The 25,528-nt window shown below is 49.6% G+C and overlaps 1 protein-coding gene across 2 annotated transcripts in view; it reads right to left on the bottom strand.

Annotated features, from left to right (window-relative positions):
* Positions 1–25,528, bottom strand: part of LOC100773492 (kazrin) — a 364,339-nt gene that overhangs the window by 119,946 nt on the left and 218,865 nt on the right. Inside the window, exon 1 of one of the 2 annotated variants that reach the window (XM_027399964.2) lies at positions 3,611–3,818. The exons of the other annotated variant lie outside the window; for it this stretch is intronic. Within the exon in view, the coding sequence (XP_027255765.1) occupies positions 3,611–3,818 (208 nt within the window). Of the gene's footprint in view, positions 1–3,610; positions 3,819–25,528 lie in introns of those variants that run through there. 2 annotated transcript variants of the gene reach the window in all.

The raw sequence follows: 25,528 nt of genomic DNA, 5'->3' as shown, positions 1-25,528 counted from the left end.
CTCCAACAGTACCTGGCTATTAGCAGGTGTTCAAAATCTGACGGAATGAATGACAATGACAGACAGGTCAAATTAATTCATGTTCCCAGTTTAAGAACACCCAGTGGGCACTTGGCTCACTCTGCAGGGGTTCTGGGATCATGATTTCCCAAAGGCAAACTGGTCTGTCAGGTATCTCAAGGCCAGAGGGCACTGGGGAGAGGAGTGTGAACTATATAAGCAGCCAGTTTGTATCCTCTGCTCTGGTCATTGGTTCCAGAGGTCAGAGCTACCACTATTCCAGGGCCATCACCCTGTGGATCTCAGGGAAGGCTTCCTGAGCAATGTCAAAGAGTCTGGACCTCCATCCTGATGCAGTGTTCATTCCCAGACTGCCTCATCCAGCAAGGCATCTCTTAGATCCTTAAACTGAGCATCTCTCCAGCTTGGAACAAAACGGCTGAGTCTAAGAAGAGTGGCCACACAGCCTGTCTGGAATGTTTATTTCCCCAACAGCTTCAGCTTGTGGTGCTAAGGCAAAGAATTCCCATTTCCTTCCTAGAAGAAAACTCCCATAAACAGAAACCATTTCCGTGCTGGCAGCCACAGGCAACCAGCCATCATTGAAACTATCCTTGAAGCACAGAAGAAGGCGGCTCAGCAGCTAAGAGCACTTGTTGTTCTTGGGGAGGACCACAGTTCTGCTCCCAGCACCCACATCAGGTGGCTCACAACCACCGGGATCCCTAGTTCCAATTCCAATTCCCCCTCCTCTGGCCTCTGAGGGCACCCACGTATATGTGCATATAGATACACATACATACACATAAATAAAAATAAATTCAAGCTTAAATTTAAAAAGGAACAGACACAAGGAGCTGGAGATTTGGCCCAAGGTTAGTGTTTGCATAGTGTGCAGGAGGTCCAGGGTTCGATTCCCAACACCAGATAAATAAAACTGGGCACGGTGGCACTCCCCTATAATCCCAGAGCTCAGTCCATGAAGTCGGGAGGTTCAGAAATTAAAGGTCATCCTAATCAAGTTTGATCGGGCTACAGAAGACCCTGTATAGAAAGGAAAGGGGAGACGAAAGTAGGAAGAAGAAGGAAAAAGAGGGAGGAAGGCAAACAGATGGAGGCAGTGACTAGCTGGAGAGAGGCCAGCATTTTCTTGATGACCTGCTGTTGTGACCTTGTCTCCTGCAGTAATGCCACCTGTGATTTGGGAAAGGCCATCTCGACATGAGCACCCGCTCCCTCTAGGGCCATGCAGTGAGGGAGGGCGGAAGAACAACCAGTCTCAAGTGTAAGAGGCAGGCGTGTCCCGTTTGCACATGCCATTAGGATATTGTTATCATGAACACAGGAATGGAGGCCATCTAGACACAGAGTCAACAGCTGCACCTCCACCCAGCTATCTCCCACAGGTTTACATAATAACAGTGTCCACAGCCACAACACACTGGCCTCAGATCCCTGAAGCATTTTTACAGATGGGGCAAAAGTCATCATGACACACACAGTTCAAAAGGGCAGAGGCAAGGAGGAGAGCATCACAACCTAATGGGAAACTGAGTCCCCTCGGGGAGTGACAGGTTCAGCAAGAGCGCCAGGCATGGCAAGGCCAGGACTAATATTTGTTAAGCACCTGCGGTGACATAGAATGTAGACTAGGTGCCCTCTCCTGTCTTCCTTTAAAACCACTATTTATTTGTGTGTGTGTGTGGGGGGGGGGAGGCTGGCACACATGCCATAGCTCACGTGTGGAGGTCAGAGGACAACTCTCTGCTTCCACCACGTGGATCAGGGGAATGGAACTCACGTTCTTAGGCTTGGCAGCAAGTGCCATTTCCCACTGAGCCATCTTGCCTGCCTGCTTTCTTCCTTATACTGGAGATCAAATCTAGATCCTCAAACACTCTGGAAAAGTGTTCTACCATTGAGCTGCATTTGCATTTTTTTGTTTGTTTGGGTTTTTTTTTTTTTTTTGTACTTTTTATTTTGAGGAAGGGTCTCACTGAGCTGTCCAGGATCGCCTTGACCTTACTGTGTTGCACAGGCAGGCCATGAACACAACACCCTCCCGTCTTAGCCTCCAGAGAACCTGGAATGACAGATTTGAGCCACCATGCCTAGTTGACACACTACATCTTTTCAAGGGCCACATCCTCAGAGGGTACCGATTTCCACTGTGGATAAACTGAGTCTCAAAGAGATGACACAACTTGCTTAATCTGTATGCTGTTGTACACCAGCTAGCTCCTTCTCAAGGCGAAGAATAACTTGGCAGGTGTTCTGTGGGCTCCCCAGCTCAGGAGCTCCCTGCCTAAGGGCAGGATCAACATGCTAGGCTTTGCCATGCAAAAGACAGAATCCAAGATGCCAAAGCCAGGCCCAGTAGCCAGTGCATGGCAGAAGGATCTGGCCTTCAAAGTCAGCCTGGGTTACATCATAAGACCCCCCATCTCCGACAAAATAAAATCTGAAATGCCAGCACCAAGGTTTAAGACAGTGAGAACTCTTAAGTGGCTGGGCCTCTGGGTAGTTCTGTCCCTATCTGCCTGGATAGAACATAGCCTCACTCCCAGGTGGGGTTTCAGGACAGTGCACAAAAATTACAACACAGTAAGGTGTTCAACAATTAATAAAAAAATCCTGTGCACTTCCGTTGTTCCTGGAAAAGTGTTCAGAAGTTCAAACGGAGGATGGCAGGCTCTTCTCGGAAAAGCCGGCAGACTTCCATCTAAATTGCTTCCCCCTTGGAGACAGGCGGATCCAAGGTTCCTGCCCCCACCCCATGACTTAACTTGGGGGCGGGTGGAAGAGACAGCTGAGCCGGGAATGGGCGCACCCACTGGGCACATTTTAACACAGAACCACTGTACTCTACTCGGGGCGGATCGGCCAAACACACGCAATTAGACCTCGCGTTTGAGCTTCCCACCGCTGCAATTTCTCCTGGAGTTAAAGTGTATATGAAAGGCAGGAATCTCTCTGCTCCGCTCGAGCAAATGCGAGCGGCTGCAGCGAAGGGCAGCTCTTTTCCGGACTAAGGCAGGCAGATGGGTTACAGGTCTAGAACAGGCGGTTGCCCTAAGCACTGAGCTAGCCTCTTACCCAAAGTGGGTCTGCAGGCACCACTGGGTTGCAGCGCTCTGACGAACATGAATTTGACCTCTCTCCATTTAGTCAGTGCTTTGGGGAGCTCGAGTCGCGGAGCCAGATAGCCCTAAGACCCCATGTCCTACGTTAAAGAACTCACAAGGGACCGTCCCAACTTTGCACAGGGCTAGTCCCTTTCCCACGCTCTGGGTCCATCCCGGAGCTGAGTCTGCAGGCGCCACGGGATTGCAGGACTCTGACGGGCATGGCCCTGACCTCTTTCCCCGCAATCCCCCCGAGGTCCTAGAAGGGGGGAGGGGTGCTGCCGGAGAGCCCCGAGACCCCAGAGCCCAAGCTAAAGAACTTTTCTCTTCCAGCGCGCCAACGGGCCGCACCCGCCCGACGCTCGGGGACACAACTTTGCCGCCAGCGGCTCGGAGCTCCTCGGCCCCGAGCGCCCCCGCGTGCCCGGTGCCCGCGGCTCCCGGGCCTGCAGCCGCGCCGCCCTGCCGGCCCCTCAAACACCTACCCAGCTGGCTGCTGTGGCCATCGGCTGCATCGGGGACCGCCCCAGGTCTCTGCTGCTCTCGGGGCCCCGCAGAGTCCGTGCATAGCTCGCAGGCCCCATGCTCCGCGGCTCGCAGGGGCCCGGTGTCCCGCCCGCAGGACGGAGCCGGCTGGCCGTGTGCCGCGAGCTGGCGGACGCGTTCCCACGAGCCTGAGTCGGCCGCCCGCATCCCGTGTGCCCGGGACGCGAGGCCCCACGGCGGCGCGCGGGGCTCTGACGGCGGACGCCCGGCTCACAGCCCACGGAGCCGCCGCCGCATTGGGCCACCCACGCGCGCCTGGCCAGCGATCACAGCCCCGCCGGACGCCCGGCAGTCCGCGGCCGCCGCACCGGAGGAATCCGGCACGATCCTCTCACGTGGGAACAACTCCAGATCCTGGGGCTCCTCCTCCTGCTCCTTCCGGGCTAGCGAGGTACCCTCTGGCCACTCCCCGAACACGCCCCCTCTCGTACCACGTTCTCTACTCGGCCACGCCCCCTCTCCGCTCCTTGGCGCCTACTGGCCCCCTGTGCGTCTGTCCCCAGGCCATCCTCCCCTCCCATCTCCCCCCTCCCAAGCCCTTGCTACAGAAACCAAGGATGCAAAAGGAAAGGTGGCTGTGTCCCAGGGATCCAGAGTCACAGCACTCAAGCCTGAGTGTGCCAGAAGACAGGCTGCGGGCCCGTGCCTGGCACTCCCGTGTGCGGGCCAGTGATGTGATGTTCTAGTCTTAGGGGACAGATGTTTACTAGGCCAGTCAAGCTCAAGACTAGATGGTACTTTGGGGGTGTGCGAGTCTGCACCCACTGTTGGAGTGGGTGTTCCAGGGGCTGGCCATGAGCCTGTAAAGTGCTTTGCAGCTGGGAGACCCCTTTGATCTGAGACTACAATGCTCTTCAGAGGGACTAATTATTTCCCCACAGCCCTGGGAGCAGGGCTGGCTTTCCCCAGCTGTAGACTCCAGGGAGCCAAGCGGCAAAGCCCAGTGAGGAGCCTCCAAGATCACCACCACTACCACCCTTGGGTGCGCTACCGCCCCTTAGGTAGGCTACCACTGCTTAGGAGCATGCTTCTGTGACCCATGACTCCATCCTAGCCTGTGAGCCGTGAGAGTCTCTTGGCCACTCACAAATGGGTCTCCAACAAGCTATGGTAACAAAAAATTACTTGCCTCCAAGTCTGAACCAATTTATAGTCACTCTCTGGACCACGGAGGAGAAGCCCCACCTCTCCTCAACCACAGTGCCTTGGCTACTTACTTGGCCACTAACCACCATGGCCTTCCAGCTTCCTTTTCCTCCGCCTGGGAAACCCGGCCAGCTGGGGAGTCTACAACAGACCCTCCTCCCCATCCTTAACTCCATGCCCTGATCGCCAGGGAGGGCATGGGACATGCCAAGAGCAGCTTCAGGTGTCCCCAACAGTGCAAGAAAATGGCCCATGACTTAAACACCCAGCCGTTCAAGAGGAAGGACACAGCCGAGCACCAAGCTACAGTAGGTCCCCAACCCCGCGGCATTTGCTGGGATAAGAAGCAGAATAGGAAAGCTTTCTCTGAACCCTCAAAGGTACAAAAGCTGGGAACACCTTTCCAGGTCCTGGATGCTGGACAAATCTTACCCTGAAGACACCTTCGGAGTGTGTGTGGTGTGTGTGTGTGTGTGTGTGTGTGTGTGTGTGTGTGTGTGTGTGTGTGTAGGGGGGTGGGGCACTAGAGGGAGAGAAGACAGGAGACACAAATGGATGCAAAGAGTGCTGAGGAAAGTTTCATCAGGGAATCCAGGCTGTGTTTTTTGTTTTGTTGTGTTTTTGTTTTTTCACTTAAGCTCCCCTTCTGTCCTGGTTAGTTGTTATTGTCAACAAGATACAACCTAGAGTTGCCTGAGAAAGGGGGACCTCAATTAAAGAATTGACTGCATTATTCTGGCCTGTGGTCATCTCCGTAGGATGCTGTCTTGATTAATAACTGACATTGGAAGGCACAGTCCACTGTGGGTAGTACCATCCCTAGGCAGGTAGTCCTCAGCTGTATAAGGAAACTAGCTGAGTGTGAGTAACCCTGTGAACCAACCAGCTTGCAGTGTTCTTCCATGGTTCTTGCATTGAATACTTGCCCGGACTTCCTTCAAGGATGGACCGTGACCTGAAAACACGAGCTGAAGTAAACCCTTCCTTCCCTGAAATTGCTGTTGGTCATGGTGTTTACTTTGGCAACAGAAAGCAAACTAGAACACCTTGTCTATTATCTGTTTTGAAAAAGCTGGACAATGTTACAGCAAGGTAAAGCTGGAATTCCAGGTCAACCTGGGCAGTATAGTGAGTTCCATGCTAGCCTAAGTTTCAGCATCAAGCCTGGTCTAGGAAAACAGCAACAACAAAATAAAACCACTAGAATTTCACTTCCACAAAGAAACACACTTTCCCCACAGTTAATAAAGTGCAATGAACTTCCTGGTCCACTTTCTATTTTTCTTTTCTCTCTTTTTTTCTTTCTTTCTTTTTTTCTTTTTTTTTTTTTTTTTTTTTTTGGTTTTTCAAGACAGGGTTTCTCTGTGTAGCTTTGGAGTTTATCCTGGCACTGGCTCTGGAGACCAGGCTGGCCTCACAGAGATCCGCCTGCCTCTGCCTCTGCCTCCCAAGTACTGGGATTAAAGGTGTGCGCCACCATCGCCCAGCATACTTTCTGTTTTCCCACTTTCTGTTTGTTTTGTTTTCTTCCTTAAAAAAAAAAAATGCTGGACTCATAATGTGCCCTGACTAGCCTAGAACTCACTATGTAACTGAGGGTGGCCCAGAACTTGTATTGATTCTCGTGCCTGCGTTTTGGGATTATAGGTATGAGCAACCATGCCTATTTTCTGACTCTTGTTAGAGACATGCCCTTAACTCCAGCGTAAGGGAAAAGAGGCACATAGGTATAACACTGGCTGCTTAGCTTTGGTATCAGGGTAACACTAGGGTGTGGCAGGGACTGTGGTCAGTCCCTGTTGAAGAGACCATATACTTCATACACAGAAATGTGGGCCCAGTGTTTACAAATATTCTTCTTAGTTTGGGATGTTGACAATTCTTTAAAACTTAAGAACAAGGGGCCAGAGAGATGGCTCAGTGATTAAGAGCACTGGCTGCTCCTACAGAGGACCCAGGTTTGAGTCCCAGCACTCACATGGCTGCCCACAACCATCTGTAACTCTAGTTCCGGGGGATCTGATGCCTCCTTCTGACCTCAGTGGGTACCAGGCTCCCATGTAGTATACATACATGCAAGCAAAACACTCATCCACATAAAATAAATCAATCTTAAAAATAAAAACAACAACCTTAGGAGTAAGAAAGAAAAAGAGGAAGGATAATGAGGCAAATGTGTTTAGAAGTTTCTGTGTTGCCTGCCTCTTGGACACCAGGGCTCTCTCCAGGCCATCATCAGAGAGGCTCACACAAACTTCCCAGAGACATTTCAATCACAGGCTACTCACAAGGTCACAGCCCCGGGGAATTTCCACCACTCTCCTTACTCAGCAAGTTAGGCCCTGGCTCATACTTTGTGTGTGTGTGTGCATGCCCCACACTGAAGATCAGAACATCACTTGAAAATTGGGTTCCTTTCACTTTCCTTAGTTTTCTGGGGGTTCCCAAAACTCCTGGGCGGCCCCAGTCTCCTGCTCACAGCTTTTCTTGCAGGCTGAGCTGTGTAGTAGACAGGAGTAGTGTACCAGAAGACTATCTGCCAGGCGCTTCCTTCCGGAACATTTCTAGAAAACACTGGGCCCACATTCCTGTGCCTGAAGTCTGTGGTCTCTCCAATAAGAAGTGACCACAGTCCCTGCCATGCCCTAGAAGGCCAGTCAGGGCCAGGAGACCTTTCGGCTCAGATCTATAACAAGATCTGGGAGCCACATGCTGCTAACCCATATACCACCTGGAGCAGCCTGGACAGGTCCCACACAAAGGAACACACCAGAGTGGGCCCCAGTGGACATGCCACAGCAGAGCTGGCTGTTGGGGGGTTCCAACTGGGAAATCACAAAGGGTCCCTGTGATCCAAGGACCTTGTGCTGGAATTCAATGCTATGAGAATGTTATAATGTTGCCTTGAAATTCTTAAGTGTTTTGATGGGTACATGCGGTTCATGTGCAGGCTGAGGACAATCTTGGGTGTCATTCTTCAGCTTCTTCTTCTTCTTCTTCTTCTTCTTCTTCTTCTTCTTCTTCTTCTTCTTCTTCTTCTTTTCTTCTTCTTCTTCTTCTTTTTTTTTTTTTTTTGAAACAGGGTCTCTTCCTGGCTGAGAGCTCAATAAGTGCCCTAAGCAGGCTGGTAGGCCACCAAGCCCCTTCCCCAGTACTGGGATTACAAGTGTGCTTTGTGCCTAGCTTTTCTTAAAAAACAAACAAACAAAAAACAAAAACATGAGTCCTGAGGGAAGATCCAACTCAGGTTTTTATTAGAATTTTATTCAGCTCAATTTATTATTATTATTATTATCATTATTGTTATTATTCAAACCACAGGGCCTCCTGTTGCCCTGAGACCTGGAAATTCACACTCACAAAGGACCTATTGGGAACCAGTACTGGAGGAAGCTGTGCCTGCAGTTCAGTTTGCTCTGCCCTTGACCAGGGCCCACACCGCTGGCCTCTGAGGGTAGCAGAAGGGAAGACATGGAGGTCAGAAAAAACGGTGTGTTCCCATCAGCCATTGTGGGGACTTGTTTGATGCTGTAGAGGGCTTAGAGCTAATGGTTGGGAAGTTAAAGAGGTGAGGGGGAACCACAGTCGAGCCAGTGGGCGGGGCCTGCTCTGACTCTAGGCTCTGAGGCCAGATGGTATCCACCTGACCCTGACCTCAGGCTGACAGGGAGCCACCAAAGAAAACACAAAGAGCCTGGGGACACAGGGGTCAGTTCAGTTCCTTGCACTGTGCCTCTTCATTCTCAGGAGGACTCTGTTAGATTATGGGAGAAAGCGACAAGAGAGAATTGGCTTAAGGGACAAAACCCAGCAATGTCCTATTTGGAGGCACTATTGTGCTGGCCAACTGCTTCAAGTTGTACATTTGCACCCATGGGATTTCTGGGTACTTTTTTCTTGATTATGTTTCTATTATAACATTTTAAACAGAGATTTTTTTTAATTTAAAAATGTATTAATTTAGCCTGACAGCAGTGGTGGTGCACACCTTTAATCCCAGGAGACAGAGTTTGAGGCTAGCCTGGTCTACAGAGTGAGTTCCAGGACAGACAAAACTACGCAGAGAAACCCTGTCTCCAAAAACCAAACAACAACAACAACAACCACAAAGTATTAATTTTTTTTGAGACAGGGTCTCTCTACCCCAGATGTGAGATGTGTATTTATTGACAGTGTCTCTTGTAGCCCAGGCTTGCCAAAGAACTGAGGGTGACCTTGAACTTCTGATCTCCCTGCTTCTGCCTCCCAAATGCTGGGATCACATGTGATTTTATGTGGTGCTGGTGTTGGACCGAGGATGTCAGGCAAACCTTCTGTCAACCCCTAGAGAACAGGTTTAAATGTGGTCATACCAATACCAATTCCACAGGCTTAAAGCATGGTATGACCTGTGAGCCTGCCAAGGGTGTAGTTTTCCCTTACCCTTGTTCACTCCCCTCCCAGCGAAACTCAGGGAATCTGGAGACTTGGGCCAGCTGCAAGGCTGGTACCCTGGCAGTTGGTACGTGGTTTTTCTGTCTCTACATCTAAGCAACCTGATTATTGGCTTAGAGGGTGTGTAGAAGGCCTCTACCTGGATCATTGCTTTTTTGTATGATTGTTGGTTTTTAAGAAGATGGGGTTTGCTGGGCGTTGGTGGCACACATCTTTAATCCCAGCACTTGGGAGGCAGAGGTAGGCGCATCTCTGTGAGTTCGAGGCCAGCCTGGTCTACAGAATGAGTTCCAGGACAGCCTCCAAAACTACAGAGAAACCCTGTCTCGAAAAACAAAAACAAAAACAAAACCAACAACAACAAAAGATGGGGTCTTGTGTGTCCACTCTTGTGTAAGGCTAGGCTGGCCTCACACTTGCCATCTAGCTGAGGCTGACCCAAATATCTGTTTCTGTTTCCTCCTCCTGAGTGTTGAGATTACCATGCCCAGATTTTTACACTCTGTCTTGTTATCCTTTCTCTTGGAGATTGTGTGTGTGTGTGTGTGTTGCTGTGTAGCAAATCACTCCCAGACTTAGCCATATGAAACAAGGATGGTCAATAGTTCTGGGGTAGTACAGCAGGTACTCTGGTTCTAAATCACTTGTAGCTTGCAGCAGTGTGTCGCTGTCAGCTCAAGGCTCACCTGGAAAGCACCTGACTCACTCCCACGGGGACATTCTGTTCCTCCCGTAACCTCAGCTCACAGGATGGCAGCTCCCATCCCATAGAGGGCTCCGAAGAAGAGCAAAAGCCACTGTGCCCTGATGGAAGCTCAGCTTGGAAAACAGACCCATCACTATTTTCCTATTCTGTTTGTTGGGGGTGCATCAATAGGTCTCTCGTGCCCTTGGGGGAGACTAAATGAGAGTGTTGATACCACAAAATGGGAATCATGGGGACCTTTGGAAAGCAGCTCACCCCAAGAAGCAGAGGCCATTTCTGGGGACAAACACAGCAAGTCTCAAATCCAGCTGTGATGCTCATATTTCAAGCCAACAGTTTCAGCCTTGGAGCTCTGGTCTCCCTGACTGTGTGATGAGGCTTGTGTTAACTGCTGGCTGGACTGAGCTGAGGCTGCTGGGAAGTGAGCGGTGACTGTCAGTCTCTGAGCTGTTTCTGGCACAGTGAAACCTCAGCTCTTGGAGGGAAGGACACTTCTCAGGAGAAGCTAAGTGACAAGCTATTACTCCTGAGATATACACGTCCCCCTGCAGCTGCTTTCCTAGGGGCTCTACTGGGACTCCAAAGCCCCTTGGCAGGCTCTGGGCTGCCCCTGAGGCTGAGGCCACAGGTGGGGACAGTGTTGATCCCCTCTCAGTTCCTTGGCCATGCCAGCAGGACTCGGGGGCACAGGTGCAGCAGGAAGGATTAGATGGGATTTTCTCCCAGCCCTGCTCAGACCTGGTTCTCAGTGGGTGAAGGATTTGACCCAAACTCCCCTTCGCCATCTGCCCTTCGAGGCAGGAGCCTTTTGTGAGCCTGTCATAGATTCACTGTGCCCTTTGACGGTTTTCTCAGGGCCCCAGATGCCCTAGCCATGGTCTTGCTCCTTCTATGGACTCCAAAGGGTCTGTCTAGAGGCAGAAGGCTGAGCCCCAGCCCTGAGCAGCACAGGACATTAAAGCATTTCCAGGACACAGCTTACCTCCATGTCGACCTGTTCTGGCTGTCTTGTGAGACATGGTCTCTCTATGCTCTTTTTTGAAAATATTTTTAGTGTGTGTGTGTGTGTGTGTGTGTGTGTGTGTGTGTGTGTGGTGTATTGTGTGTGGTGTATGTGGTGTGGCATGGTGTGTCTGTATGTGGTGTGGTATGTTGTATTGTGTTGTGTGGTGGTGTGTGTATTGTGTGTGTTGTGAGTGTGTAGTGTGTTGTGTTGTGTGTGTGTGGTGTGTTGTGTGTGTGTGTGTGTGTGTGTGTGTGTGTGTGTGTTGTTTGTGTGGGTATATGTGTGGGCTTGTGGGTTCAGGTTATCAGGCTTGGTGACAAGCATTCAGTGCAACTGCACCCTACTCCAAGTTGGATTCTTCTGGAAGTGGGGTCTCCTGTCCACACTGGCTTTGAACTCACTGTGCTGCCATGGATGACCTTGAAATCCTAATCTTCCTGCCTCTATTTCCTCAGTACTGGGATTATGGGCACATACCATCAAGCCCAACTCTCTCAAGACAGTCTTTTTTATTATTGTAGTTGTTGCCTTTTAGCTTTAGTTTATATTTTAAATATGTTTTACATATTTTTATTTTTATATTTTGCATCCCTGACAGGCCTGGGACTCCCTGTGTAGGCCAGGCTGGCCTTGAATTCACAGAATCTGGTGGGCTCAACCTCTTAAATTCCGGGATTAGATGTATGTACCTGTGTTAGGACACTCAGGTTTTTGTTTGTTTGTTTTTTAATAGGATCTCAAGTTTTTTTTTATGCGTGCATGCATTGTATATTTGTGCATGTGCTTCTGTGTGTGCACATGTGTGCAGGAGCATGGTGCGTGCCCACTTGTGTGCATATGCCTGTGTTGACTAGGCTGACCTTGAACTCCTAACCCTCCTGACCCCACCTCTTAAATGCTGAGATTTCAAGTATGTGCCACCATGCCCAGCTCCAAGACTAGTTCTTTCTGCAAAGAGAGGATAAATCCCTTCCTAATCAGGGCTTTCTGTTATTCTTCTCTAAGTCTCATTATTTCAGGGTCAGGAGGCTTCCAACAGAAGTTTAAAAATGGCAGCTTTTCAGAACAAAACCATTAAGAACAAAAAGTTTATGTTATAACACTGGCAAATATTTATATAGCGTTTAGCATGTTCTAGGCACTAGTTTATATACGTTTCACCCAACAGCTACCCTTGCAGAGGTAAGGGGGCTGTCATTGGCTCATTTTGACAATGAAGAAACAGAAACAGAGAGATCAAGTCATTTACCCCAAACCACACAGCCACTGCCTGATGGAGCAGAGACTCAGGCCCATGCACTTTGGCTACACACTAATAGCCATGCTATCTTGGCAATGGATGTCATTTGTTAAGTATTCCATCATCATGCTCACTCAGCCCCGAAATCCATCCTATCCCCATATTCTGGAGAGAAAACCGAGGAGAAGGGGCATGAAGGGATTTATGTAATACGGGACTGGTGAACGGTATCACGGTTGCTGAGAGGAACTACCTCCCACAGAAGAGCATATGTTTCTCTCTTCAGTGCTGGAGTCAAGCTCAGGGTCTCACAAATGCTAAGTAAGTAAGCCCTCTACTAACTGAGCTACAGCCTCAACTCTTTCTTGCACACTAGTGAACAAGAGCCCCCCCCTCTCAGCAGTGAGTTGGCCACTCTTGTCTCATGGCTGCCCCTAGTGTCCAGAAAGAGAACTGCACCCATCATCTTGAATCGGGGGCTTGGGCCATGGAAGAGACTATCAGGCTCACCAGCAAGGCCCACAAAGGGCCATACCCCATGTGTTCAAGGAAAGATAATAGTTACTGGGGCTGAGGAAGACTTAGAAGGTGATGTGCTTGCTGCCTAAGGACCCGAGTTCGGATCTCTATGCCCACATAAAAAGCCAGGTGTGGCAGTGTGGCCCCAGTACTGAGAGGCACAGGTAGGAAGATCTCTGGGGCTTGCTGGCCAGTCTTGCAGAATCAGTGAGCTCAAGATTCTGTGAGAGAGCGTGCCTCCAAAACTATGAATGAGGACTGTTAAGGAAGATACCTGGCCTCCACAGGCATATGCACACAAGTGGGCACGCACCATGCTCCTGCACACATGTGCACACACAGAAGCACATGCACAAATATACAATGCATGCACGCATAAAGACAGGAGCTACTATTTACAGAGTATCCCCACTTCTGTGCCAGGTCCTCCTGGGTACATGACTATTATTGTTAAGAGCGATCAATAATATCAGATGAAGCACTTAACGCGTATCTGTACAGTCTAGTCCCCAGCCTAGGCATATAAGTAATACCACAGCCCTCATTTTATCAATGAGGAATAAGGAGCTGCAGGGAAAGTAAGCAAGCTCCCCTCAGTCTCACATCTAGAATAAAGTGGTGGCCGGATACACTCAGAGACAGCTCTGTCTACACAGCCTGTTCCACAAACCACTCTCTCATTCGCCGTAAGTGTTCCAGTACCGGCAATGGGTATAGAGGCATGAAAAGATGCGCCCAGGATCACACGGTTGCTAAACTGGAACCAGTGCTTTCGCCAAGTGTGTCTTCAGTCATTCACTGACCCAACAGCCAGTGCCGCCTCATGGTGAGGCCCTGTCCTAGGCTGTGCAGGTGAGCCATTGTGTGGCTATGCTCCCATTCTGTCACTGAGTACTCCCAGGATGCTCAGCTTGGAAAGTCAAAACGCTCACTGCTTATGAGGCCAGGCCATGAGCTCAGGCAGCTTCCCCAGGTTGGAGGTGAGCATGCAGTTCTAATAGTGGCCACTGGAGGCAGAAGAGGGCCAAATCTAGCCTGAGGACCCGAGGTTTCCTGGGTCCCTGGGTCCCCTAGGGACACTTGCAGCTCCCTAGTTTTGACATGGGAGGTGTTTTCACGGAGAGCACCCCTCACTTAACTTCACTCCTGCATTTAACCTGTTGCTTTTAGGCCTCTGGAGGCTTGTGGGGGGTGGGGTGCGATGGTGTGGGGGTAGCACCTCAGTGGAGACCACATGGTGGAACAAAACACTCTTCTAAAAGTTGGGAGATGGAAGAGAGGAAGTGGGGGAGTCCCGCACGTTCTTTAAGAGGATGTCCCCGGGACTGGAAGGCCTCCAGCAGAGCCCGCCTTTAAAAGGATCCATCATCTTCAAGAAGCACCAGGCTGGGAATCCCGCGTCTAGCACAAGGGCCTAACCAAACCATAGCAAGGCAGTGAAGCCCTAAGAACCCAGGACAGGTCCCAGCAACACGGGAGGTTTCTGCTATGTTGCCAGCACTCCTGATTTCCACTCCGTTGGCCCTGCTTTAACTTCCTAGCCTACCTCTTGTTGCGGGATTTGAAGCTAACCTCTCTGTCAGTGTGGCTTCTGCCACTATGGCCTGCATGAACCTACAAAACAAAGTACACTGACTATGTGGTGAGGTAGGGGTGAAGAGGAGCCCAGTGCTTAGGAAGTAGGGGCGGGAGGACCAAAAGTTCAAGGTCGTTTGGGGTTACTCAGAGAATTTAGAGTAGCTGTTCTCAACCTTCCTAATGCTTGACCCTCTAGTACAGTTTACTTCTGTTATGGTGATCCCCAACCATAAAATGATTTCATGGGTACCCCATAACTGTAATCTTGTTAGTGTTATGATTGTAATGTTATGCGACTTCCAGAGGAGTCAAGACCCACAAGTTGAGAACCTCTGATTTAGTCGGTCAGTGGGAGGCAGTGAGACCTTTCAGTATTCTATGTGCTCTTGCCCTTGACTTGCCAGTAAAGCTGGGTGTCTCTTCACCTTCCTGGGCCCATATCTTCACATGCACATGGGGGTTAAAATACCTGTCTATCTGCCAGGAATGTTGCATGAGGAGGAAGAGGGCCATGGGTGGGACAGTCCTCGTCACTGTAGAGAGCCAGCCACACAGTCAGCTTCAGAGCCTAGATAGTAACAGAATCACCTTTCTCCATTTCTGTCTGCCCTTTGCCCGACTTTAATCAGACCCCATGCATAGGACTCCCCTGGTCCAGCTGGATGTTGGCATGAGCAATAACCATGGGCACGAGGGCTGGAAACGTAGTTCAATTTGGGTGAGTGCTTGCCTTCCATGCACCAAGCTCTGGGCTCCAGCCCTAGGATCACATAAAAAAGCAGACACAGTGATGTACACCTGCGCTTGGGAGATGGAGGCAGAACAATCAGAAGTTCAAGGTCATCCTTGGCTACTTAGAGAGTTTGGAGCCAGCCTTGTCTACATGATCCTATCTCAATAATAATAATAATAAAAGATAAAGGGAAGGAAAACAACAAACGAAAAAGCTGCAGGCATGGAGAGGGGTTTGATCATAGCTGCTGGGACATGGGTGCCTAAATGCTGGGCCTGAGTTGAGCCTCGGCTACCCATTAGCATAGGAAATAAACGGTCCCTTGGCCAGCTAAGAACCTATGAAGTCTTCCCAAGTGAGTGATGAGTCCTAAGGATGTTAGCCTGCCTGCATCTTTAAAACCAAAGTGACCCTCTCTCCTAAGAGACAGTCCGTTCGTTCCCCAATGGTTCTGAACAAGTTGCAACAGAGGAAGAGTGGCCTGTGCCTTCTGTGGGAAAAATCTGCCAGATCCCTGCAAACAGTAATTAGGTACCCTCAACCCTGAGGAATGGTTTAGCTGTTCAGAGACAAAGCAGAGTGGGTAAGAAGAAACTGGAGGCTCAGAGAGGCTCAGACACTTGGGGGTGGGCACACAGCACATCCAGGCCCCACAGGGGTTGCTCCTAGCATCCCTGAGTCAGTAGCTCCCCAAATGTGGCCTTGGTGCCTGAGGCACTCACCTGAGCCCACATAGCTGCTGCCAAGAACGAGAAACACCAGCTTTGGCTGCACCTGGGCCCCCTGAACGAGGAATAGAGGAGGTAGGGTCTTTTATCCCTGGAGGAAGGCCTTCCTGTGCTGTGGCCTTCCCAGTGGGTAAACTGAGGCTGAGAGGGAGATAGGGTCACATTCCCAGAGGCTTTGGCCTCATGGTTACATAACGTCCCTTCTTCCAAACTGACAGTTTCCTGTATTCAGAGTCCAAGCTGGGGGCCTTCCTCACTGGGAGGCCACCTGCCTGGGCTCTGGGGAGGCCTGTCTGCACACGCCTGCGCCTGCTTTCTCTGTAATTAGGGGCTGTGTATGCCTGCTACCCACCCACGGGTACTCGGGCACATCAGCCACGGCCGCTCCCGCTTCTCCAATCATGAAGGCAGAGCACAACCCGCCCCCATCACCTCTGCAACATGAAGATGACAATTTGAAATTTCAGGCTTCGGTGACTGCAGAGGCCCCAGAAAGGGCAGGAAGGAGCCAGGCTTCACATTGTGGAACCCCAAAAGGACCAGCCTGAGGGCTGGCCGATCATTCTGCTCTCTGGACAGGAGGAAGGGGCTATAGGTTCTCAGGGCTGGAGACTGACCCGGCCCCTGGTCCCAGTGGGACTAATTAGAATGTGTTCTCAATTCTTTCCCTCTGGATTGTCCTCCAACTGTCTTTGGAATGGGTTTCGGGAGGCAGATTTGTTGAAAAGATACGTAGGAAGCGCTGACGTCTCCCCCTGAAGTTTCCCAGTCGAACAAACAAGCAAGGGTGTGTTTGGCGCAGTGAGAGCTAAGCTGCATTCTTCTGGTTTAGAGATGTGACCTTTAGAAATAGATGGTTTCTACCACACCCGGGGCCCAAAGGGGCTGATTCAGGGATTCTGCGAGGCAGGATGGGTCAGATCCTAGCTCCTGTCTGTAGAAGGTAGGGGCCAGTCTTAATGGGACTCTCTGCTCCCAGAGCCTAATATAAGCACTTACACTTATTCTTTTTATTATTACTATATTGTTTGTCTGGGGGCAGACTCTGATGTAGCCCAGACCAGGGTAACCTGCCCGTGTAGCTGAGGATAACCGTGTACTCTAAGTCCTCCTGCCGCTACCTCCCAAGTGCCGGGACTGCTGACACACCATGTCCAACCTTTATTCTTCTGCCTCCACACTCCTTCTTGGGGATTCTTTGGAGCCCTGGATAACCCTGACAGGTCCCTTCCATGGCTCCAGCCCTCCCCCATCCTACCTGATAAGACATGAGAGTTTTACTCTAGGCCATACACATGGATCTATACATAAATAAATTCTGTTCCTATAGAGCACCTAATACAATACTCTACTAAAACAAAACAAAACAAAACAAAACATTTACTTTTCTCTTTGAGACAAGAACTCATGTAGCCTGGGCTGGCCTTGAACTCCTTGCTCTATAGCAGATGACCTTGAATTCCTGCCCCCTTTGTCTCCCCCTTCCAGTATCTGGATTACTGTTCCACTATGCTTGGCCTGATCATTTTTAATTTAATTTTATTTCTGTGTTGGTGTGTGTGTGTGTGTGTGTGTGTGTGTCTGGCTGGCTGGCTGGCTGGCTGGCTCTCTCTCTTTCTCTCTCTGTGTGTATGTGTGTGTCTCTGTGTGTGTGTGTGTGTGTGTGTGTGTGTGTGTGTGTGTGTGTGTGTGTTTGTATCTCTCTGTCTCTGTATTGTGTGTGTATATGTATATGTGTGTGTGTGCACACAATATGTGGGTGCAGATGCCAATGAAGGCCAGAAGAGGGCACCAGAACCCTGGTGCCGAAGCTGTGAGCTGCCTGTCGAGGGTCCTGGGAACCAAACTCTGTGTCTTCTGGAAGAGCAGCAAGTGATCTTAACCACTGAGCCATTTCTCAGGCCCATGGTGGAAAACATTATAAACACTAGTTCTAATTACTACTTATAATAAATGGGACTTTATTAAAAGTCTTATGCCAACTCTAGTGTGTGCATATGTGTGTGTGGGGTATGTGAGCTTACACATATCTGCGGAGGTCAGAGGCAACCTGCAGGTGTCAACTCCCACCCCCCACCATGTGGGGCTGAGGATCAAACTCAGGCTGGCAGTTTTGGCAGCAAGTGCCTTTAGCTGCTGAGCCATCCTGCTGCCCTAGCCAACACTTTAAAATTAAGGTAGCTTATACCTTGGGCACATACTTTTAATCCCAACACTCAGGAAGCAGAGGCAGGAGAATTTCTGAGAGTTTGAAGCCAGTCTGGTATAGGGCTACACAGAGTTCCAGACCAACCAGGTCTGCACAGTAGGACCCTGTCAAAAAAAAAAAAAATCTTACAGTCAATATTCATATTTTTACAGCTTTTACTTCCTGATTTTGGAAGAAAGCCCAGGAAATATGGTGACACTGAACTCTGTTCAGTTCTGTGTGGTCACAATGTGCCCTGCTGCCAGTCTTGGCTGTCTCCCTGTTTCTTCTTACCCCCTTGATACCTGCTGATGAGACAAAGCCAGTTCTTATCTTGGGTATGTCTATCTGGCCTCTGTCTATCTGTCCATCCTCATTCCTGGAAGACCTTGGTTTAGCAGACTAGTACAATGGATGGGAGATAAGGAGTGTGCATGTTAGTCTGTTTTCAGGTGACCTTGAGCAGAATGCCTGCTCTTCCTGGGTCTCAATTTCTCCATAGTTCCTTAAGGGTTCGATGCGGCTCGGTTGGTAGGGTGCTTGCCTAGCACCTGTGAAACACTGGGTTCACTCCCCAGCATCTTATAAAGTAGGAATAGTGGTGTATATCTATGATCCCAGCACCAAGGAGGTGGAGAGGTAGAGGCAGGAGTATCAGAAACTCAAGGCCATCCCTGGCCACTTAGCAATTCCAAGACTAACGAGGGATACTTGAGACCCTGTTTCCAAAACACAGAACCAGGGTGGCGAGCTAGTTCCGAAAGCAAAGGCCCTTCTACCCACCAAGCCTGACAGCCCGAGTTTAATCCCCAGAACCCTGGTGGTAGGAGAAGGCTAACTCTCACTAGTTCTCCTCTGATCTCTACATGTATAACATGGCCTGTGCACACCCATGCATAACACACACACACACACACACACACACACACACACACACACACACACACAAAGTGCATGTAATAAAAAATAAACAAACAATACAATGTGGTTGCTGGGTAACACCATTTCTATACCCTTTCTACAATCTTCACCAAACAGGCTGGTGCAAGAGAGCTCACTGAGAAATGGTGCAGGGTTAGACTTGCCCATCTGAGCCACCTGTGGCTCTCCTGGCAAAAGGATGGATGGTCCCACTAACCCAGAGTATCACCAGCAGCCACCAGTAGGAACCTAGAGTTCCTTACAAGAGTCAACAGGGCCTTCCACCCTAAGGACTTCTATTGCAGAGATGAAGTCACCATGGAGGACCTGTTCCTCACTCTGAAACAGGATGCTAGAGCTGGATGTTCAAGGCAGCTTGTCCATACTAGGGTTAGTTTAGGGACGAAGATGCCTGCTGGCACTGGCAACCTGGGCCAAGGAATAATTCCCAGATAAGTTCCAGGAACATAGGAAGCCTGCATCTGTCCAACAAGTTCTCTTTCTCAGTAATCATTTTGGAACCTGAAGCCCAGAGAGGGCAAGTGCTTGTTCAAGGTCACACAGCAAGCCAATGTCACAGTCAGGCAGGAACAAGGGTTCTAGACTTCCTTCCTCTGGTACTACTCATATTCCTACTCCCCTGGGAATTCAGACCCCTCTGGCTTCACCATACTGGACTTCAAAAGGATCCTGGGGTAGCCCACATGGGCAGGGGCTGCATAGGGTGAGACTAGAGAAGCTTGCTTGCTCAGGGACCCAAGATACCTGGACTGTGCAGCAGGCTGTGGAGGGTGTGAGCGGCCCAGACTTCCACTGTGGAAGCTGAGCCAGAGGGCAGATTTCAGAACTGGAAGCTGGCAGCTCACACTTGACTCACAGACATATTTTGTTTTTCCTGCAATTAAAAAAACATTTCTCAATAATTGCCAACATTTAGGAATTGGGGCATTTTGCAGAGAAGACGGGATTTCTGATTTCTCTTGGAAAAGAAGACAAGATCTGATTAAAAACTGGATCACAGCTTGCACCCAGAGAGGACTGGGAGGAGCTAGGTAAGCAGGGTCCTGGTGTTTGTAAGCTCAGGCATCTGCCCTTGGGGATGAGACCTTATGTTCACACGTGGGGGCAGCAGACCCTCCTTTATTATCTTGCTGTGGCAAAACCACACAGCCTTGATGGGGGCTGTCCTTCTGTATATATGTTTCTCTTACTGATTGATGAATAAAACACTGTTTGGCCAATAGACGCAGGAGGATAGGCGGGGCTAGGAGATGAGGAGAATTCTGGGAAAGGCAGGCAGAGAGAGGCGTGGAAAGGCAACGCCATGTAGAAACTGGGAGAATAGGATGTGCCAGGCATTCTCTGGTAAGACAAGGCCATGTAGAAATACATAGATTTATAGAAATGGGTTAGTAATTAAGACAGAGATAGCCAATAAGAAGCCCCAGCCATCTGCCAACAGTTTTATAATTAATATAAGTGTCCATATGTTTATTTGTGACTCAAGGGCGGCAGGACCTGGCTGGAAAGAAGAAAAACTCCAGCAACACGGCCTCTCTTTTCTTGGCCATCCAGGGGAATTCCATGCATGACTAGTTCTCAGCCAGGTGCAGTTCTGTTCTCCAGAGGACAGTTGGCAATGGGGACATTTTAGCTGTCACAGCTGGAGGAGGGGTGCCATTGGCATCTAGTGGGTGAGTCAGGGACATCCCTAAACATCGTATTATGTGTAGAATGGCCTCCTTGACAAAGAGCTATCCGGCCTTCAATATCAGCAGCGATGTTGCCAAGAATTCCTGGGTTGAACAGACAGCCGCCAAGAAAAGGCAAGAGGATTTCTCCCTGGCTAGGGCCACAGAGAGCCCTAGCCAGGGAGAGCCTGGACCCACTCTGCAGCTCAGAGTTCCATTTTGTAATTGCAAAGGACCTACGGTATCCACGGCATGGGACTCTTAGCCAAGCTGATGTCACAATAGCTGCCTGCCGTTGTCAGTCGTGAACACTGGAAGGAGCAGAGGGGCCAATCAGGAGAGCCAAAGAACTGGCCATAGTTTTTATGAAGCTGCCCTGAGAATCCAGGGCTGATGGCCTGGAGTGGAGTCAGGAAACCTATGCACCGTGCATTTGTTACACGCCGATCACATACAGAGCTCTGTGTCCTTAAGATAAGAGAGAGTGACAATGGACCAATCATGACCCACGGCCTCTGGACACTCAGGAGGTGGCCAGCTGAGGATGAGGGTACACTTGGCATAAAAGGGGCCTTGCCCTGCTTCAGAGCATCATGGACTCTCCAGGGAACGGATGCTGGCTGGCTGTGGCTTTGAAAGGTGTCACTGAAACCAGGTGAGGTAGAGAGCTGAACAGTTGGAGTGATAAAACAGGCCATCGCTCTGACCCATAACCAGAAGAGATGTCATCTGGCAGGTGGGAGGTATGTGGGGGTGTGGGAAGTGCAGGGACAAGCTGCTGCAGGGACAGATCGTGGGGGCAGCATAAGGGGCCCCTGGGTAAGCCATAGGAGGCCGCACAGACCTCATGGAAGTCGCCTCTATTCCTACAGTCTCCATTTCCATTCTGCTGTCTAGGATTAACCGAAGTGCTAATTACTGCCTGCGGAGCACCCTTCATCCAAAACGCCTAGCACCAGAAGCATTTGGAATTTGGATCCCTGCCTCCAGATATTGTGATATTTGACTATATATAATAAAGTGTCTTGGGGGATGGGATCCAAGTTAAAACACAAGTCATTTGTGTTTCCTATAGGTCTTTGACACATATAGCCTAAAGGCAATTTCACATATTTTAGTAAACTGGTTTGGTGATCTGAATGCACACACACACACACACACACACACACACACACACACTTGAAAACTATTAAATGGAGAAACCTAGAGATGAAAGATCTGGAACCTTTTCTAAGGATATACAGTTGAATCAGGAAGGCAGGATCTGCCAGGCAGCTGGTTTTCGCTAACATGAATTTCCCTTCCTGCCTCTCTAGAACCAACCAATATCCTTAGAAATAACAATAGTGGGGCACAGGAATGCACACTTGTAAGCCCGCACTTGGGGGGAAGTGGTGGTAAGAGGGTCAGGAGTTCAAGGTTATCCTTGCTTATATAATGTTTGATGCTGTCCTAGGCTACAAGAGAGCCTCTCTCAAACAAAACAAAGCCAACCAAATGACCAAAGTACAGTTGTTTTGGGTTAGAATCCTCCAGAACTCTGAGCCAGAATAAACCTTTTCTAAGTTACACTTGCCTTGGGTATTTTGTTATAGTAATACAAAGCTAACTAATATAACACTCTGCTTACATACTTTGATTTTGTGGGACAAAAAAACAAATGGACTATATAATGACTAACAGCGTGAGGCTACATCCTCTAGGTCCCCAGACACAGGGTGTCTCAATTCTGGGGCTAACTGTCCTACATAACCCAGCACACATCTTTCTTGCTACTACCAACAAAATCAAGGTACAAAAACAGCAACATAACTGACCTTAGGACTCTTTCAAGGGATAGGTAGAGCACAAGACAACAAAACAGAAACACACGGTGTCAATGATCAATTTGTTTACTCCCTTCCCCCAAATTCTTGGAGTAGTTATCAGCAAGCTGTTATCATTTTCTTGAAATATAGGCATCAGATGTTTGACTCCTTTAAGAAAAAGTGACATTTTATTTTAGTTTTATTTATGTGTATTTGTGTGTGTGTGTATCTGAGAGAGTATGTATGCATGTGAGTGCAGGTACCAATGGAGACCAGAAGGGGGCGCTGGATTCCCTGGAGCTGGAGTTACAGGTGGTTGGGAGCAGTCTGACATGGGTAATGAGAACCAAACTGCAAGATCAGGGTCCTCTTCAAGAGCAGCAAATACTCTTAACTAGTAAGCATCTCTCCAGCTTTTGACTCCTTCTCAGTTAGGCTAGTGAACCCCGAGAGATGTGCCAGATGCAGAGCCTGGGGGTGGGGAGAGGCGCTCTTCCAAATTAGAACCCTTTGCAGGTAGTAGCCAGGCAAACCAGAGGAAGTTTTGGACGGAAGATGCTCTTATTCCAGGTGAGCGAGACAAGGGTCTGCACACATGCTGCAGAGTGTCAAACCCTAGCACACACGCCCCTGGGCTGTTGATACCACTGCCCTCACTGTGAGCGGGAGTCTGTAGTGAAATATACACGGAGGACCCATGCACCCTGCAAACCCTTGTCCACGTGTCATTTGTGGGTGCTACTTGCTTGGTGTGGGCAGCATGGCTGTTCTCCCACTTAGAGCTCCACAGTGCACCATGCGTTTATGAAGCAGCTGCCACAGGCCAGGGTTTTAAGAGCTTTCATCTTCTCTGTCTCACAGCCTACATCCTACCCAGTGGGCCCATTCTACGTATATGGAAAACTGAGGCGCATGGGGCTGAGTACTTGCCATGATATGTCACACAGCTCAGGGTGCTGGGAACTCAGATCTTCGGATCCGGATGACACCCAGGGCCTTGTGCATGCTAGACCAGCACTCTGCCAACTGAGCCACGTCCCTTGCCTGGTTCAATGTTTTACAGTAACAGAATAAAATCAAACCCAGAACTGGCACTGTGTAGAGAGTGTGCCTGCCCACCTGTCCACACCCCAGCCATGGGGAGTCCCAGTGCCTCCCCCCCAATCTGCTCACAGAGCTTTGTGAGGTGATTCAGCTCAATGCACAGGGGACTTAATGACACCATTTTCCAAAATGGCTGGAGAACTGGTAAAAAAGGACCTACATTTTTCTATCTCTAGCTGCATATTAGTTCCCCTTGGAAATAACATGGAAGATAAAAAAAAATTGCAGTTCTCAGGGCTGGAGATTTTCTGGTCTATAAAGGCTTATGTCCATCAAAGCATGTCGTGAGTCCCCCCAACTCCCAGGGCCCTGCGTAAACTGTTTCCCAATGTAGTGTGCCCAAGCTGTCTGTGCAGGCCTGCCAGGTGCTTTGTGCTTCACGGGGCTCCTGTGTCCCTCATGTGCCTGGCGGGTCATTTCTTGGGTCATCGTGGTCACTGAGAAGCACCTATCTTCCACTGCTGGAGACCCTGGTGGCAATTGCAGAGGGGCATCCATAGGCCCTGGGCACACGTTCTGACAACTGGTTACGAGTTTCCCTGCTTTCTCATGCATTATCAGTGTTAGGGGTTCAACTTCTGGGAAACAGACTGAGGCAGCCCCCTCTAAGCTCTAGGGAGAGGCAGCTGTCTGACCATTAATTTAACTGCCTCTCTATCTTGACCTATGATGCTGGACAGCCATGGAGTTCTCCCGGGATGGCTGTCAAGAAACAGTGTGGATATGCCCACTTCCCAACAGGCCCTGCCGAACTGATACCCCAATCCAATGGCTTCTTACCCCCCTCCCAATGCTGCTAACCCTTGATGTTAGCCACCGTTGTCTCTCACCTGAACTATTGTGTCAGCCTCCTGCTGGCCTCCCTGCTTCCCATTCTCTGTCTTTCTGTGATTTCTCCACCCTGCCAACTATACCATGAGTCCCTTACCTTACCTAGTATCCTCCTGTGCCTTCCCATTGCACTTTGGGTAAATGCTGAACAGCCCTCAGGCATCCGAGATGGTTGGCTGAATGCTCCTGACTGTCTTCTTCCAGTAGCCTGGTGTATGTTCCCCAAGGGCAATGCCTTCTTTGACTTGTCCCTCCTATATCTGGGCCACGGGAGCAGTGCAGTTTAGTCAAGGGGGCATTGTATCCAAATGCAACATCAAGGGCTCCAGGCAGGGAACTTTCTTCCCTGGAACATCAATGCCCACATCCCTCTTCCTGGTGGCTCCCCAACTTCACTAAGGGCAGCTGGGGGGACCTGGGCACAGCACTAGCAGTAGTGCTCCAGCTGGCTACAGACGGGGGACGCTCTCACCCTTCTCCCCACAGGCATGCTACATGTCCCAGGTACGCTCATGGCAGGTCTCTGGAGGGTCATGGTGACTCCCCCGAAGTAGCTATTCTGAATTAGGAGCGGTGTGATGTCTGTTCTTGGTTGTTAACTTGACTATATCTGGAATGAACTACCATCCAGAAATAGAGGGCACATCTGTGAGATTTTTTTCTTTTGCTTGGTTTGAAATGGGTGCATCTACTTCTAGGTTGGACCTCTGAGGTAGGAAGACACACACCTTTTGATCCAGATCTTGAGGCGGGAAGACACACCTTTAATCTGGGCCACACCTTCTGTTGGACAACTATATAAGGACTTGGAAGAAGAAAGCTCTGCTCTGCTTGCTTGCTCTCGCCTTGCTAGCAAGTCCATTCCCTCACTGCATTAGAGCCTATTTCCTCGGGATTCCAGCATCTACTGTGGACTGAGAAACTTCTGGATTCTTGGACTTTCTATTCACAGTCCACCACTGCTGGATTAGCTGGACCATAGCCTATAAGTCATTCCAATAAATCATATATATTTATATATATTTATCATATATATTTAAAATATATATAATCATATATATTTAAAAATATATATTTTCTATAAATTCTGCTACTCTGGAGAACCCTGATGAATATAGGTGAGTATTGGCATCCCAGACAGTCTCTATAAGCTTGGTTCAAGGTCCTCCCACTTTAAAGCAGCTACAGGGTCAGGATGGGGAGGAATACAAGAAGGCATTCCTT

This window comes from Cricetulus griseus, chromosome 2, assembly GCF_003668045.3.
Source record: "Cricetulus griseus strain 17A/GY chromosome 2, alternate assembly CriGri-PICRH-1.0, whole genome shotgun sequence".
Classification (NCBI taxonomy): Eukaryota; Metazoa; Chordata; class Mammalia; order Rodentia; family Cricetidae; genus Cricetulus; species Cricetulus griseus.
This window is presented reverse-complemented; position numbering and strand designations above follow the sequence as displayed.